Here is an 18,344-nt window from a genome sequence, read left to right as displayed (position 1 = left end):
TGTGTTCGTAGGGATGATTGACCAAAGCCGGAGGTACAGCCGACATTGGGATTTGAACCCCAGGTCTCCACGGAGGTAGCCAAGTGCTTAGACCTCTACACTATGCAGCCTGCATATATGACCATTAGGGGTGTAACGGTACGCGTATTCGTCCCGCGAATTACGGTACGGGTGTCACGGTGCGGTACATCCAGCCATACGAAGAATACGTCGCATACCACTAGGTGAAACTAGGGTTGCACATTTGACAAATGTATGCTCAATATCTTTACTTTACTTTACACAGGCTTACTAACAGTCTTAACACAGAAGGTCATTCATTTAACGTTGAATATCAAGCTTGTATTGCCACATTTAGATGATGAATAAAATGTTGAAGCTTGTAAAGGCAGGATTAAATTAACCGCGCACACTGCACTGGGCTGTTTCCTCCCCTCCTCCCCTCCCCTTACTACAGGTGTGCCTGAAACTAAACCATGAATGAATGATATGTTTGTAACACAGCAGGGTCATTACACAAGGCTGAAAATGTTCATCGGTTTCTTGTTCGCCTAATAATGTTAACCAATGGAAAGACACACACACAGCCACGTTGGAACTTTAAATCTGTATTTTTTTTTTGCGGTCAGGCCACTGAACTTAGAAGCAGGCCAGGCCAGTGTTTCTAGTTGCACGAGCGCAATAGTTAGATAAACTAGGTGGGGAACAACCAGGAGATCACTGCAACTCACACAAGTTGGAGAACTATCTATCTCTCTCTCTCTCTTGCTCTGCTAGCCTGTAATAATCCCCCCCAGAAAAATGTACTTTGCATTTGATGTATTGCAAATATATGCCATCACACACACTGGCATTTAAAGGGTTAGAATTATAAAATTAATATGTGGTGTTATGATCAGGGCTGAAGTTGAATAAAATATTGTATTTATCAATTACAAAAAAATGAAAATCCATAAAAATCTGTGTTGTTGCTAATCATACATATGCTAGCCTGTTTTTTAACAATAATTTGTGATGCCATCACAAACACTGGCATTTAAAGGGTACAAATAAAAAAAATTCCTGCACCAGAATGCAGGAAATGAAGTCTTTGTAACAAAAAAATTCCTGGTGGGGGACCCCCAGACCCCCTGCTTAAAAAGTGGCCTGACTGGGGCTATATTTCCTGGCCTGAATGATTTCCCCAGTCCGGCCCTGGTTAAAAGCCTCCAATGCTTATTAGTGTGTGTGCGTTTGAACGTTTGCATGTTTCAACCATACATTTCCATTTAAAATGTTTTATTTTTTTTACCTCCTATAATAGTGGGGGTCGTGGCTCTCTGACACAATTTTTTTTGGGTTGCGGCCTGAAAAGTTTGGGAACCCCTGGTCTAGCCTGTACCCCCCAGACATGTTGCTGGCCCCGTCAAAACAGTATCCTATCAGCCTCTCCATGGGCAGGTCGAGGCGTAAAAGTATTTTATACACAAAAACAGCGTCTCGACTGTTGTGTCTGGGCCGGGCATTGTAAAAACCCCAAAAGAAGTTCTGAGCTTCCAAGTTGTCATCGGCGAACTGTATATTACACGAGAATTGTTCTTTTCCAGTGAGTGACATCAGTGGTTCCGTCAGCGCTCAAGCCAAAGAATGGGCTTTTGGATGCTTTGCCTCTAATTTGTCGCTGAATATCATGGGCAAACAGCTGTAAGATTTCGTTTTGGATGTTGTTGGACATCCAGTTGTCTCTCTTTTGGAGCCAATTCTTCAACTCGGGATCAGACTCGGTGCGCACTCTTTCCATCATGAGCTGCCATAACACCCCATCCCTATTTGCATCACCCCTCAGTGGAAGCCCCTGGCGCCCGAGGGGGGGTATAGGGGAACAGACTCAGTTAACTCTTCAATACCTGATGCTGAGGCTGAACCTGTCATCTCTGTCTCTCTCTGACGTTTATCAGATTTAGTGGGACTGTCACTGGGACCGGCGGGACGTTTCGAAAATAAATCGGATATTTTTCTTTTCTGCGAGTGAGACATTCTGTGCTAGCAAAGTCTGACTACTAGCTAAAATCGACTGACTGCGCAAGCACTGTATCACAGTAGCTCAGTGGTTCGTGGCGCGTGGGAAGGGCGGGAGACGGGAGGTGAATACAATTAGTTGTTTCACCTGTCATTCAATCAGTCTGTGACAGTCTGTCATCACTCGAAAATCTACTCGGTTTTACACGTATGATTGTGTACATACAGTAGTGTAATGAATGAATGAAAACTTTATTTAACAGATTGGAGAATGGCTACAATACAGTACGGCTCAATACACACAATATTAAAATGGTGAAGTGCTTTGAGCAGGATAAACTTATAATATACAGTGTTACAGTTATACAGTTACAGTATATACAAATATATAAATACTGTCATAAAAAACATATATAAAAAAAAATATATATATATATATATATATATATATATATATATATATTTTTTTTTTTTTTTTTTTTTTTTGTGCAATAAAAACGTGCCTGCACACACACACACACACACACACACACACACACACACACACCAACGTGTTCCGCACTACTTTCCCTTCACAGCTGATTCGAGAGAGAAAAAAACGCGAACATCCTTTTTCTGATCTGGACTGGTCCTCTGAGCTCCTCTCCAGTCGAGCTGCGGTGTTTAAAGGGGAACTATCTTACCATTTCTTTCACTATTTGGGCAATTTTACACAATTCCTGTGAGTCTATGGAACACATCTGTAAGGTCATTATTGGGCGCTGCAAAAACAAAGCTCTCTCACTCTGTCTAACACACACACACATACACACAGTGTTTGTACTAACGTTACATTTTCTTGGCGTAATAAACATAAGATAGCTAACGTTAGCTGGCTAATTACGACATTTGTACTTACTGATTCGATATTTTCTTTCGGGTCCCGAATACTCGGTACAGCTCCCTTCTTTAGTAACATCCTGGAAATCATCCCAGCATTATAAAGTCCTTGATTCTCAATGTCCTCCTTGCGGTACACAGCCGACTCCGAGCAGTTGGGACAGCATTCGGCGGGTCTCCAAAAACAAACTTGGCCCATTGCTGGCGGATCACGACATCATCAGAAAATGAATGCAAGGACGTATTCGCTGCTTGGCAGTCAGGAACAGCACAACATATCTTGCCCGTTTTGCTCATAACGTTTTTAAATGCTAACCCAATGCTAACTCACTGTTAAACTTCAATTCCACACATTTGCTTGCATACTGCAATAAATAATGGTGTGGGTGAGTGTGGGCGGTGGCTACAACCATAGAGGGGGCGTTAGGTATGCAGATGAGAATTCTTACATGTCAGAGGTACGCGTAATTTCAGAATGGCTTAGTTCAGTGGGGGAGGATCTCGTGACATCTGAACTGGAGGAATGCGCCAAAATGAGAATTAGAGACATAGGCAGTGTTGGTACAACCCCACATTGCTAGAAAACAATGCAAACCCCTGAAAAAGTCCATTTATAAGATAGTTCCCCTTTAAATCCAAAATATTGATAAATCCTCTGCCATTGTTGTGTAACAATGTCTCTGTTTCACGTGAAGTAAAATCTACTCTAGAAGTGAAAGTGAAAGTATAGACCGGTGGGGCTGGGGGGAGGGGGCACTAGGCAATTAATTTACTCAAGTGGATTCCTGAACACAAGAATGACACCGTTATCACTGACTGACTACCGCGGCAAGCCTAGGTGGAACTAACTATAACTTAATAAAAAAATATTGTATTTAATAATAATTATAATTATAAATATATAATAATCATTCGTACGTACTGAACCATGGCTTCTGTGTACCGTTACACCCCTAATGACCATATGTTGTGATATTGTTATTAAAAAAAAAGTATGCCCAGCCCTTTGTGTATCTGTCTGTGTTCATGTATAGTATTAGTATATAGTCTACCCATATACTCTGTATGATCGCATGGACAACAGTGCTGTACATATCGCAGATATACATTATATATTTATATTTACAGCATATATATACATATCCATATCTCTCTGCATCTACTTATACACCTGCATATAACTCATATAACTCTGTATGATATGTACCATAATGCTGTATATACATGTATTTGTCTATATACTTATTCTTATATATATATATCCAACTGTCTGTACATACCTGCACAGACTACACCCAGTAGTACTCATTTATATATTTTATACACAGTTGAATCACCACTCTAATCTAATCAAATTTGTGTGAGGGTGGGATGAATGGCTGCTTTTTGGGATGAGTAATCACTTGGTATGGAGACCAGGCAGATACAATATGGCTGCATTCATCCCGACACGTTGAACACGGGGGAGGTGGGTGTGGCGTAGCAGCGCTTAACAATCCATTACATTGGCTTCTTGGCAGTGACACTGCAGAATATCAGTATAGCATCTTAACACATTCAGCGCCGGGCCTATATGACCAAATTAGGGCTAGCACGCCAGCGCTTTAATCAATGGGAGGACGGGGATATTTGCGAGTGCTTAAAATATATCTTAAATTATGGCTATGGGTCTAATACACCCGTCGCTTATGAAGGACTTGCTTGCAGTCAACATGTACGAAAAGGATTGTTTTTTCATCGGTACATTTCTGTTTTATACCGTTTTGAATACGAGTATAATTTTGGAGATTTCTAGTAATTCCAGAGAAAGACGCGAGAATAGCCCTTTAGTGGAATACACAAAACACGTTGTAATTTTTCGGCTGATTTATGAATCATTTTCAAATAAACGCTAGATTATCGATAGTATATGTGTCCTTATGCACGATACTAGGGATGCTCGATATTGGCTTTTTTACCGATACCGATATACCGATATTGTCCAACTCTTAATTTCCGATACCGATATCAACCGATACCGATATATGCAGGGATTCCCCCCCCAAAAAACAGAATAATTTCAGGTAATTAACATTACATATCTCTTGTTGTGGAATTAACACAACATTATGCATACTTTTGACAATAAATAAAATCAGAATTTGTTCTTACTTGCTTGCCTGGGTAAATAAAGGTTATAGAAATGTAAAAAAAAAAATAAAAGAAAGAAATAAAAGAAATTGAAAACCGATACCGATATTTTCCGATATCACATTTTAATGCCAATATCGGCCGATAATATCGGTAGGCCGATAATATCGGATATCCCTACACGATACAGAAGTGGGCTGAAAAATCGATTATCCGTGGCTTGCTCAGCACCAACGGCACGCACACACACACACACACACACACACACACACACACACACACACACACACACACACACACACACACACACACACACGTTGTGATCGCTGTGAAAAAAACATCTGATTAACCCAAAACTGGTAACATAGATTCCTTACCTCACATCTGATGTTCTGCAAAAAGATTAATCCAATTCCTGATCGTCATTCCAAATATTGATCGCGTTTATTGATCCAACGTTATATCTCCAAAACACATAATCCACGCTGCTCTGAGTGTCCCCAGTTCATCTGTTGTAACGATACTGCATGCCCGAGAAGGAAAACCTGGACCGGAGTTTTTCTTTTGATGCACATCCCCAGCCAATCCAATCCAATGATGTGCAATACCATCCGGGAGACGATAGGCGGCGGTATTAGCCCTTTTGCGAGCTCAGACCCATTCCCAACGATAACATCAGGTTGGATGGATGAAAATGAATGGATATCGCTAATAAAATAAATAGCGATTAAAACCTGCATATACTCGTGATTGGCACTCAAGCGATGGCGAGTTAACCCGACTATACTCGGGGTCGGCGCTGAATGTGTTAATGCAACGCATTGAGCATTGTGGGTTTTTTGGGTCTGTTACTAATGTATGGCAGTGATTGATTAGTGCCATACAGCTACCGAATGTATCCCTATTTATATGATAGTACGCAGATGTCAAAAACAACAATGTTCCACATAATTTAGAATCAGTGCTGAGTGGAATTGTGTGTGTGTGTGTGTGTGTGTGTGTGTGTCTGTGTGTGTGTGTGTGTGTGTGTGTGTGTGGTGTGTGTGTGTGTGTGTGTGTGTGTGTGTGTGTGTGTGTGTGTGTGTGTGTGTGTGTGTGTGTGTGTGTGTGTGTGTGTGTGTGTGTGTGTGTGTGTGTGTGTGTGTGTGTGTGTGTGTGTGTGTGTGTGTGTGTGTGTAAATGTGTAAATGTGGCATATTATTATGTAACCTGTTGAGGGCATGGTGGGGGGCATGGTGGGTCACCAGTTTGCGTAATTTGTGGCTTGAGTGATTTGGTAATTTGGTGAATGATCACATCAAAACATGTTTGCCATGATGAGCAGCTTAAGGGGGACATGGGCTGCAAATATTAAGACTGAACGATTAGATTAAGTCACAGGACAGAGCACTGCACTATAGAGAATGGTGATACTTACAAATTAACCAACATAGGTTTGGTACTGATAAATCATTGATTTTGTGTGCATGTCTATGTGTGTGATTCCTGTAGATATGGGGTACCTACAGTTAGGGATGTCCCGATCGCCTTTTTTTGCTTCCGATCCGATCCCGAGCATGTGATTTTAAATATCTATCGATCCGATCGTTTCCGATCCGATCTTTCACATTAGTAATCAATTTTGACGCATTTTTGTCAGAAACTGGCAGAGTGAGACAAGCCCATCTGTTGCCTATAATAGTCCGGGGGCGCGAGCGCGGAGGCGTTTGTTATTACATTCACCCTGAGAAATGTGCTTCTGCTTCATATAAGAAATATTAAAAGTTTCAATATATGTTTGCACATTAGTATACATTCAGTGTTCGACTTACGTAATGGTCCATTCTGGTCTGAAACGCCGACGATAAACCTCAGTCACGTAACGTTATCCTCCAGGTGAAAATTTAGTCTGAAAACTTCGCCTCCAGCCTGCTGCTTCATGAGTTTTTCCTCCACGCGGAATCTCCTCCTTGCAAACATTGCAACTGGCTTGACTTTATATTTTAAAATGCTTAGTTCCAAACCTCTGACATTAAGTCTAGCTGCTCAAGTCAGTGGATATTAACCGTGTTTCGGGAGCGACGTGTTGTTGTTGTGGTCGCGTGTAGCGTGTAGCGTCTAAATTAAAGGGAATGTTTGTTGCAACGGTGAAAATTAAAGGGGAATGTGTTTGTTGTGGATAATTATTCTGCTCTGTGTGACAATAAATACATTAATGATGATATATTATATGTAATTTAAAACCAAAACTAAGGCCTCCGTATGAGTTTAAGACGTGGACATGGTCATGTTTGTTGAATAAAATTTTTCTTTTTTTGACTGCCGATTTTTATTATTATTTTTTCCCGATCCCCGATACTCTGAAAAGCACGTGATCGACGCCGATTCCGATCACGTGATCGGATCGGGACATCCCTACCTACAGTATATGGGTACCTATCTGCATGCATGCATGGCTGTGCTCCTTTGCAATAAACCATGCAGATTTAGTCCAAATAATTTCATTATAGTCACCTTTGAAACAAGACCATGACCTCAATTCTTGACCTTGGTTTTGTCCTTGCTACTGTTTTGTCTGCTGTGCAGTCTCGCCGTGATATCATATCATTACAGTCTGGGGTATGGTATGGGGGAATTCCTAACCTTCCCAGCTAGGAATGCCTTGGCTGCACTTTGTCTGGAACGCTGCAAAAGTCATGTTCCGTTGGAGATGAATTCAAGACATTCCAGGAGAGCATTTTTGTTTTATGAGGCAGGGAAAGCGAGGCACAGCTAAACCTGTGGTCTGCCACAGTGTCTGAACGGAGACAAAATAGCCCAAGTGGGGTTATCTCAAACAAACACTTTTTAAACACCATATTTAACCAGTGGAAATTCTCAAAGCATAATTGCAATCTAATTGCTTCTGGGGAATCGAATAACTATGATTAAGACTCTGCGTTTAGCAATCCATCACTGCCTAGAGGTAGAAAACAAGCATATTATGACTTCAAATCTGGCTAATGGCCTTGGCATTTTCTACATTCCAATCCTGTCTGAAAAGGTGTAATCGCGCTACTCATTTTGGCATCGACAAGGAGATGATTTTTCTCTTTTTCTTTTCTTCTTAATAAAGCGCTGGAAGAATCACCTACTCCACAAGGCTGGTCCCTTTCACTAAATCCGCCAGGGCCCGTAAACAATAGGTCCACATGCACCACACCACCCCCTTCGACAACTCACACAGTCAGTAGATAATGACCTTTCCCAGGTAAATCTATCACCGTCAACCTGAATGACTCCTAAACTGGATGAATGAAACAACAGTTCTTGGTCACGTCGAAAGAGAGAGAGAGAGAGGGAGGGCATTGTGGTCGTGTAACTTGGGCCTTTTCTTGAAAGCACGCACAGAGATTAATACGTCCTTTGTGGGCCCAGGGGAGGTTGTACTTGTCTAAGGCTCTCCGGTACTGTGTGGCAATTAGGCAGTGTGTGACTCCCATATACCCCCAACAAGGAGGAGGAGAATGCCATCATTGTCTACCAATTAAACCAGAGAAGCCCCCCCACCTCGCCCTCCTTCCTCTACTCATTGTCAGGACAGGATGTGGGAGGGGCCGTGGCGGGCGGGTTTGGTATCACCGGGCCAGCCGAGGCCGGAACCTGATCCAGGAGCTCACCTGGGTCAACTCCTCCCACCCTCGGCCCGGGGGAGGGGGGGGGGGATACAGACAGAGTGGCCTCTGTGTCGGAGGTACACGGAGACACGCCACCAGCGGCACTGGAAGCATGGGGTGAAAGGGGCCATTGCCCCCCCCCCCCCCACACACACACACACACACTTTTTAATCCTCACTTGTTTCTCATCCCCTGCAAATGCCCCTGTATAACAACAGTTACGGTAAAAGTTTCTATCAATCCTGACCACTCTATAGGTCAAATTAAGCAGGTGAATGGGAAACATATTTAAATTTGAATCTAATCAAAGAGGACATTGTCAAACCAATAAAAAGCATAGAGTGTACATTGCAACCAATATAATTGTGTGCGTTACAAGCTGTTAACCTAGCTGGCTGAACTAACAATATTGTGGATAGATTGCATGCTTCTGCAAACATGTCTATAGAACCAGTGCCTAGGAAAGTAAAATACAGTCAAACAAAACTGAACTTCAAATCTCTGACGTATCTGACGTACAAACCAATTTGAAAGAGCATTTCTTATTTTGAGGAAAAAATGCCTTGGGGCGATAGTGGCTCAGGAGGTAGAGCGGTCGTCTGGTTATCAAAAGGTTCCTGGTTCGATTCCAGCTCCACCTTGATGAGCAGTTCGGCACCTTGCATGGTCGCCTCTGCCGTCAGTGTGAGTGAATGGGTGAATGTGAGGCATAAGTTGTAAAGCACTTTGGATAAAAGCGCTATATAAATACAGTCAATTTACCTTCTGTGCGATATGGCCGCACTATGGTAGGGGAGAGATAACTGAAATGTATACATTTTTAAAACGTATTGTCCCCAAAGACACAGCTAGATTTCCTTTGACTGTTGTTCCCTGGAGCATCACAGAGTGGGAAATACAGAAAGAAACTACTATACTACACAGATAGATATCTACAGGAATCTTTTCCTTCTACTCCTCGGGAGTGTGAAGATATTTTTAGTCTCGCCATCTCGCAAGTTTTTTGCTCCCTCGAGTGTGCTGGACTTGCTCCGGTCCATCTAGCTTCTAGCTCGTACACGGCGGAAGGAGAGGAGGAACGCAGCCCCACTCGGAACTGTCTCTCCGCCGGTTTCACCGCGTCCACCGCCGCCGCCCACTCACCGACCACAATGACATCCTAGCCGCCACTTAAGCCCCTGATAGATGTGTTCTATTTAGGAGAGAGGCATCTGACCGCCAGCCGCCGCCGAGCACAACAAGGCCGTGGACAAGCCTGCTGTAAATAGAGGAGTTCAGCCTCGAGGAGAAAACCCGGTGCACAAACACATGGGGCCCCTTGGCTTTATGCGGACGTTCCACCGCGGAATTACTTCACGCTGGCGAGAAAACGGTCTCACTTCGACCGCTGGTTAACCCCCGCTGGTTCTTTTTGTTTTAGTTTTTTAGTTTGACAGTGTTGCTGTGTGATCTTGTGGGAGGGAGAGAGAGAGAGAGAGAGAGAGAGAGAGAGAGAGAGAGAGAGAGAGAGAGAGAGAGAGAGAGAGAGAGAGAGAGAGAGAGAGAGGGGGGGGATAAAGAGAGAGAGCGAAAGCGAGATAAAGAGAGAGAGAGAGAGAGAGAGAGAGAGAGAGAGAGAGAGAGAGAGAGAGAGAGAGAGGGGGGGGGGGGGGTAAAGAGAGAGAGAGAAAGCGAGATAAAGAGAGAGAGAGAGAGAGAGAGAGAGAGAGAGAGAGAGAGAGAGAGAGAGAGAGAGAGAGTTGAGGGTAGCGGGCGGTGTTGGATGATAACTGACAGCCTTGTTCCTCCGGTGTGGTTTTGAATGCTGTGTCTGATCGATGGATGACGACGAGGCTCGGAAACGGAGATGAGGTAAAAAAAAAAAACGCTTCTAGGGTATAAATAAGCAGACTCGTATACAGTAGGCACTAAATAAAATACATCGGTCATGCGCTGCCAGTAGATGGCATTTTAATGAGCCTCACATTGGACTAATTAGGAGGAAATGGTGAGCGCTTCCGAGCCTTCGTCAAGCAGCCATGCCTGCTGTTGTTGTTGTTGTGGTTGTAGTAGTGGTTGTGGTTGTTATAAAGAGTCTGCATGTGTGTGTTTGTGTGTGTCTGTGTGTGTGTGTGTCTTCGGGGTCTGACTGGCCAGATCTCAATGACCTCTGCAACCAGACTGGAGTTCAGCTGAAATGGACAAGACCCAACACACAGACTGAAGTCTCTGATGAATTCATCACAGACCCCTGTGTGGTTGTGAAGGCCAACATCACAACACCGCAGGAAGAGACTGTCGAACTGCACAGAGACTCTGCAAGGAGGGTTCTGCTTAGCATGAAGCAGTCTGAGATCAGGCAGCACTGGTGTGGACTCAGATTACAGGGAAAGCTAGCCTGTTTAGAGTTTGCTGACCACTCAGTCTCACACTCAGGGCGGGATCCACAAAGGGTTTGCGTGGCTTTTTCCGACACAAAGCCGGTGCATATCACTCTGAAACTCTGTTTGGTATCCACAGAGGATGCGCAACAGGTCAAATGAGGTGGCGCATGCGTTCCGTCAGCATTGCCTCCGGTGCAGTTGGCGCGTATTTAAATGAGGTAATATGGGCGGAACATGTCCCCTTTCTATGTAAATGAGCCTCGTCAAAATCTACTCGGTATCAACAACGCCGGGCGCCAATTTCACAGAGCACTTATTGCTACGCACCTACCGTCTTCACAGACATGGTGGTAAATAAGCAAAGCCCTAAACGCTATGGCCGTGTTCACGGATAGTCAGGACTTTCTGGTGGACCAAATGTGAGAATGATACATTTGTTTGATTTTGGTTTGCGTTCACACTGCCCTTTTTTGAGCGAACCTAATTTGTAGTTGAGTTGAGAGAGAGAGAGAAGGAGAGAGAGCGAGAGAGAGAGACTGTCATTACAGGCGCGGCGCGAGTCTGACTAGAGAGAGAGTGAGAGAGAGAGACTGTCATTACCTTTTTGAGCGAACCTAATTTTATTTTATACAGTTTGTTTAAACAAGTGAGCGTCCTCCAAGCTCTCTCCGAGTGCATTGCAGACCCACAAGCCAACTGAGCTGGAGCATATCAACACATAATGGGCGTGTCTGCGCTGGTATCTCATCCGCGCAATGTCCTTAGTGGATAGTAGGCTTGGGCGGTATAATTTTTTTCATACCGTCATACCTTGCTGACATAATACCCCGTCATACCCCGGTATGGGTATTATGACGGTATGACTTTCATTTTCATCAGCGGGGGGGGGGGGGGGGGGGGGGGGGGGAGCGGAGCGGAGCTAAGTTAACAATATACTTGTTATCACCATACATAACGCTTATATTGAAACACGTTGACATTAGGGCCGTTCTTTCAACCTAAAAGTGCACTTTCTTCAACCCCGAACCTCAATTCCTTAGCGACCCGTGTTACCAATGTAAACAAATTGGCGCGCACATTTGACACAAACAAATCATACAGAACAAATAACGTATAACGGAGGCTGAAATTAGACCAATATGACTCACAAACTCACGACAGTAGTACACAACTACACATACAGACGCACAAAATGTATTCTGCATTGATTAAGTGATAATCAAAACCCAGCTTAAGCCGTTAAACCAATGTTGTAACTGAGGGGTACAATTCCCTGACTGTATTGATAAGTATGGTATTATTAAACCACTACCTCTTGTACTTTAACTTCTGGCCATCCAGTACATGATATAGATATGATGAACACTTTCCCACCTGATGAAACGAAGTCCACACAAATGTATAAATCGAATATTTTATATAGCAAAGGGTATATACAACGTTCACTTAATGACATTTATGATTTGAAATGCACTTGTATGGCAAATGAGTATTCGTAGGTAAATCAACATTGAATGTCCAATCTCTGGTTACGCAGGGAGTAAGTATACAACCTGGTTCTTTAGGGAACTATAGCGATGGTACTTAAATGATTATAGCTGGATACACTAAGGGGGGGGGGGTCCCGCTGGTTGTAAGACAGTAGGGGGGGGGTTAGAAGAGCCGCTGGCGGTATCCCATCTGGCCGACGATTTCTTGGGAGAATTCAGAGTCCTGAACATGATGCCCACAGAACCTCGGTCCGCAGATGAATACAGCTGGACCCTCTGGTGGACGGTAGCTGCCGGTCCACAGATGAAGAGACGTGAGGCGACCTCACTCGGGGTAGAGCGCCGTCTCACCTGGACTCCTCTCCGGGGGGTAGTTCCAACACTCAGCAGTGTTGGCCGTTATCCATGGAATAATCAAAGCACCCAAAGCATGTAGATAATCCAAGCCGTGGAAGGCTCGCCGTCGTCCGGGTAAAGTAATCCAATGTACAGGTCCACTCGTCCTGGCCCGGAGCTCCTCGGATGCAAGCACCACACGTGGTCTGCCCAGCCTGGTTAAGACTCCAGATAACGTCAGGAACGATGGGGGTACTGCTCACTTTATAACTCTAACCGAACGATGCACCATACATAATAGACTATTATTAGCTTAATAGAAATACGTCCAACTCGACGGTATAGTGCCAAACTATGACAATTCAACTATTAATCCACACGATGTCTCAATGCCTATTCTGAGGCCAAGTAGGCCTTACTGCACCACACGTGCGTCGTGGGTGAGGCTTCGCGTCTGTTACTAGGTTGGAGGGTAAAGAACTAATGGACTAAAAGAAAGTTCTACTTTACTTGCGCCATATATATATGCGCTGTGAACAAATAGTACCATTCGTATTTCGCCAGACGTATTCCTACGCGGAACCGGGCTTGCCACGACATGTTGGTCGGCACGATTGAACTTGAACCAAGGGGCATGGCTGCTGGCGCCAGGTTCTCGTCCAATGGTAGAATGAAACTATTATGGGCTGTTTTGTAGACTAAAGGGATATTCAGTGCATATTGTACAAGGAATATACAGGGGATATCAAACGATATACAAATACTATTAAATATATATCCATAAATAAATATATATATTCGGTTTAATCTGATCCTTCACAACAGCCGGCCCCTAATTAGTCCCACCTAATTAGCTAAGCAGAGACAGATTAACCGCACTGTCTACCACTCAAGGTCCGCTGTAAGGGTCAGTCAACTCACAAAGTCATGGGGTCATGGTCATCATCGATAGTGTCTGGGAGTCGGGGCAGTTCTATTAGCCTTGCCACGGGTCGTGTGTAAGTTCGCCCTTGGACGAGCACTTCAGCTGCTCGGACCTTGCCATCGGCACCGGTGATCACTTTGCTTACGCGGCCAGCCGGCCACATAGCTCTGGGTAGTGACTGGTCGATAATCATGACGACTGTTCCTTCTGTCAAATTGTCTCTCTCTTTTACCCACTTCTGGCGGGTCTGTAGAGACGGTAGGTAGTGGAGTAGGAAGCTGCTCCAAAACTTGTCAGCTAGTACTTGACTGTACCTCCACATTCTTCGGCCGTTCGCTTCTTCAGGCCTGTACATTGTCTGGGGTAGCGCGGGGTCCAGCCGCTCCATTAAGAGTGTGTTGGGGGTGACTGGGTCGACATCTGCTACATCACTGGAGACGTAGCCGAGGGGCTTGGAGTTCAATACTCCCTCGATCTCCGTGAGGACTGTCATTAGGACTTCCTCCGCCACAGTCTGGGCCCCAAGCACGGCGTACAGGGCTGTCTTTATAGAACGTACTTCTCGTTCCCAGGTTCCACCGAAGTGGGGTGCGTTCGGGGGATTAAACTGGAAGTCAATCTGGGATGGAGCGAGGTGGGTCTTAAGTTCTGGGCCCATAGCTTGGAAGCTCTCTCTCAGCTCTCTTTCTCCGCCTTTGAAGTTTGTCCCGTGATCAGACAACAATGTAGACGGTTTTCCTTTCCGTGATGTGAATCTTCGGAAGGCCATAAGGAATGAGTCTGTGCTCATGGTCGGAAGGAGTTCGATATGGATCGCTCTGGTGGTCATGCATTTGAATACAATACCCCACCGCTTCTCGGTTCCTCTTCCTCTCTTTATATACAACGGGCCAAAACAGTCCATGCCTGTGGAGTGGAATGGCTTGTCGCCGAGTCGGAGGCGACAGGGGGGTAGGTCAGCCATCCGTGGTATGCTGGGCTGCGCGCGCCACTTTCGGCAGTCTAGACAGGTTTGCTGGAAGCGTCGCACCGCTTCTCTTCCTTGAAGTATCCAATAGCGACGTCTGATCTCCGCGAAGACTCTCTCTGCTCCTGCGTGGTGTACATCCTCGTCGTATTTCTTTATGATCAGCTCTGTGACCTTGTGTCGGCTGTTCAAGACTATCGGGTACTTAATGTCATCCGGTAGATCGGGGGCTCTCCGCAGGCGACCACCCACTCTGATGAGATTATGGGCGTCACTCTCGGGTGCCAGGTGGAGCAGTCTGCTGTCTGATGGGACGGGCTTTCCTCCCTGTAAACAGTCTAGCTCATCGGGGAACGAGTCTCTCTGGGCTCATTGTAGTAGAAGAAGTTCTGCTTCTTCGTAGTCAGCTGCTGAAATGTCAGTGGTGGACTGAATCTCTGGGTGGTGCCACAGGAATGTCTTTAGCTGCGCACTTTGTAGGGTAATGCAGTCATCTATGTTGGGGTCTGTGGAGGCGACTGTGCTCAGTCCACAGAACATAGGTTTCTTGTTCTCAGCCTCCTCTTTACTTGCTTCCCGTGGGGTGGGCGTAGGCCACTCTTCTTCCGGGAGCTTGAGGAATTCTGGTCTGTCACTGTAGATGTTGCGACGGGTGAGGTCATCCAGGGACATTCCCCGGGTGATGACGTCAGCTGGGTTGTATTTGGTGTCCACATACCGCCAGCTCGCTGCTTCTGTTAACTCTTGAATCTCTGTGACTCTGACTCCCACGAAGACTTTGTATCTGCATGAATCAGACTTGATCCATGTGAGTACTGTCGTGGAATCTGACCACAAGATTGTTCTGTGCACCGGAATGGTGAGTTCACGTTGGATTAACGTGGCTAGATGCGCTCCTGCTAGGGCTGCGCAGAGCTCTAGACGCGGGATAGATTGTTGCTTTCGTGGGGCTATTCTTGAGCGAGCCAGGATGAAAGCAGTGCGTATCTCGCTTCCCTTCTCTTGGGCACGCAAGTAGGCCACCGATCCATAGGCTACTTCGGAGGCGTCGCTGAAGACGTGTAGATCCATCTTGCATGTCTCTGGCCTCACTGTGGATGGGAAGTAGCTGCGGCGTATATTAATGCCTGGGAGTGAGCGGAGCTCCGTCTCCCACTCTCTCCATGTTGAGGCAAGGTGTGCGGGTATTGGGTCGTCCCAGCCCTGGTCCTTGTCCCATAGTGCTCGTACAATCATCTTTGCCCTGGTGGTGTAAGGTAGAATACATCCCAACGGGTCATATTGTCTGGCGAGTGTTCTGTACACACTCCGTCTGGTGGTCGGTGTCGCCGTCGACCTTCCCTGCTCTGGAGTCAGGGGTTTGTGTCTATAGTGGAGCGAGTCTGTTTTGAAGCGCCAGACTAGTCCTAGTGTCATTTCTTGGGCTTCTCCTGGGATGGTCGCCATCCAGGTCTCGCTGCTGGCAGCCTTGTCCGCGGGGGAGAGGCTGCGCAATACTTGCGGGTCACTGCTGGCCCACTGCCTGAGATCAAAGCCGCCTTTGATCAGGGAGGCGCGTAGCTTGATTAGGAGAGCCTCGGCTTCTTCTTGAGTCGAAACGCTTTGTAAACAGTTGTCCACGTAGAAACTGTTCTTCACACTGTGTCGGACCTCTTCATCTGCTGCTGGGTCCTCTGCGACCTCTGGGTTGAGGTTGCGCAATACTGGGGGGTCGCTGCTGGCCCGCTGCCGGGGATCAAAGCCGTCTTTGATCAGAGAGGTGCGGAGCAGCGCACGACGTCGCCAGTCAATTTTCTTCTCGACATGCTGCAGGAGTGTGGTGTCTTCTTCTGTCGTTCTGGAGTGGAGGCAGCTAGTGGCTGCTGTTCGGTTGAGAGATTTAGCGAGGGGGCCTTGTAGTGTCCACCCTAGGCGGGTCTCGACTGCTGCAGGACAGCCTCGGGGTCCTGTATGGACCCGGTCAATCGGGACTATGAGTTCTGCATGGTCGGAGCCTATCAGCAGGGTCGGGGTAGCGCCGTCTATGAGCGGGATAGGTAGTTGACGCAGGTGCACATATTTATCCATCAGCTTGGCGATGGGGTAGGTGTACTGCGATAGTCCTATTTCTTGGCTGGTGAAAGCATTTGTAATCCTATACCGTCGCTCTGGCTGCCCGCTTGCTGCGATAGTGAAGGAGACATTCTCGCCCTTTATCGTCTTTAAATCTCTTCTTATTGTCCGAATCGTCATTTGGTTCTCGCTCCCCCGCAGTCCCAGCTGGGCCGCAGCGGACGCGAGCAGAAGGGTCTTCTCTGACCCGTCATCAAGGACGGCGTAAGTGTCCATGACTTTATCTTGGTAGCTCAATGTCACACGGACTACCTTTAAGAGCACTTGGGCGCCGCTGCTGCTGGCGGGGTCAATGTACATGACACTTGCCTTGGTGCCGCTCGATGGTGCAGGTGAAGGCCGTCTTCTGTTACTGTCGTGTAGTATATCTAGATGGGCTCCGTCGCACCGACTGCACCTTTTCTTCAGGCGGCATTCGGCTGCCATGTGACTGCGCGCACATCGGTAACAGCGCCTGTTGGACTTTATCCATTGACTCACTTCTTCTGCATTCATCTTTGTGAACAGGTCACATTGTGACAGCCAGTGTTCTTTCTCACAGTAGGGGCACACCATCTTCCACTTCTCTTTTCTCGAGGGGGTACTGTGGCTCTTACTGCTCGGTACTGACTCTGATTGGTGCATGACAGTCACCGATCTTCTTCCATCGTTTATTCTCCTGGGTCCCTCTCTGGAGCTTGGCGTGCTCCGCCCGAACGTATCCAGTCGTAAGCTGCTGACTTCTCTCGCCAGGAAGTCGGCTAGATCAAGGAGGGATGGTTCGGGGCCGTTAGGATCCCGGTGGTCTCTCTGCCGCCTAAAACGCTCTTGTCTTGCGGGTGGCAGCTTCTCCAAAATCCTCTCGACGTTGGAGTTGGCGTATAGCTCATGCATGCCCTTTTCCCGTTGCGCTCCCAGCATCCCTACCAGGGACTGCACTTTGATTAACAGGTCGTCTAATGAGCGATTGTCTGTTGCTGGGGGTAGGCGATCAATATGCCTTATCTCTTGGATTACGTAATCCCATATACGTCCATATCTCTGGTCCAGCGCTGCTAGAGCCGCGGTGTATGGGGTCGTAGAGGTGGCATAGGCTAGCGCTATATTGTGCGCTCGCGGTACTTTCAGGTGCTTCAGTAATATTGCATACTTGTGGCGTTCATCAGCGACATCCACCATCATTGTCTCTAAGCACATCCGGAGCTCCGTGTACTGTGCTCGATTCTCATAGGTGAAGTCTGGAAACGACGGCGTGGCAATGTATGACGCCGTGGATGGCTGATACATCGGCGAGCGTTGGGGGAGAGACCTCCTAGGCGAGTCTCCTCTTGCGCCTCTCTGTGGGCTGGTACCGACAGGGTACCATGGCCCGCTGGTCCAGGTGCTATTCCTCGGGGCTGGTCGTGCGTCGTGCTCACCCGTGAATAGAGTCGGGGGTCTGTAGCGCAGCGCCGCGGGGGTATAGCCTGGGCTGTACTGGACCTCCTGGTCCGGTGGAGTACTGTGCTGTCGTCGGGCTTGGTTCTCCT

At 46.5% G+C, this 18,344-nt stretch overlaps 1 protein-coding gene across 1 annotated transcript in view; it reads left to right on the top strand.

Moving 5' to 3' along the window:
- Nucleotides 1-11,381: 11,381 nt before the first annotated feature.
- The window catches only part of fam20ca (FAM20C golgi associated secretory pathway kinase a), a gene marked incomplete at both ends in the record, with an annotated part of 112,301 nt that continues 105,338 nt past the window's right edge, over nt 11,382-18,344 (top strand). The window contains one exon of the mRNA XM_084329148.1: nt 11,382-11,425. Coding sequence (XP_084185274.1) covers nt 11,382-11,425 — 44 coding nt within the window. The remainder of the gene's footprint in view (nt 11,426-18,344) is intronic.

Source organism: Notolepis coatsorum (genome assembly GCF_963971535.1).
Source record: "Notolepis coatsorum genome assembly, chromosome: 14".
Lineage (NCBI taxonomy): Eukaryota > Metazoa > Chordata > Actinopteri > Aulopiformes > Paralepididae > Notolepis > Notolepis coatsorum.
Note: the sequence above shows the minus strand (reverse complement) of the source record. Positions and strands in the feature narration are given on the sequence as shown.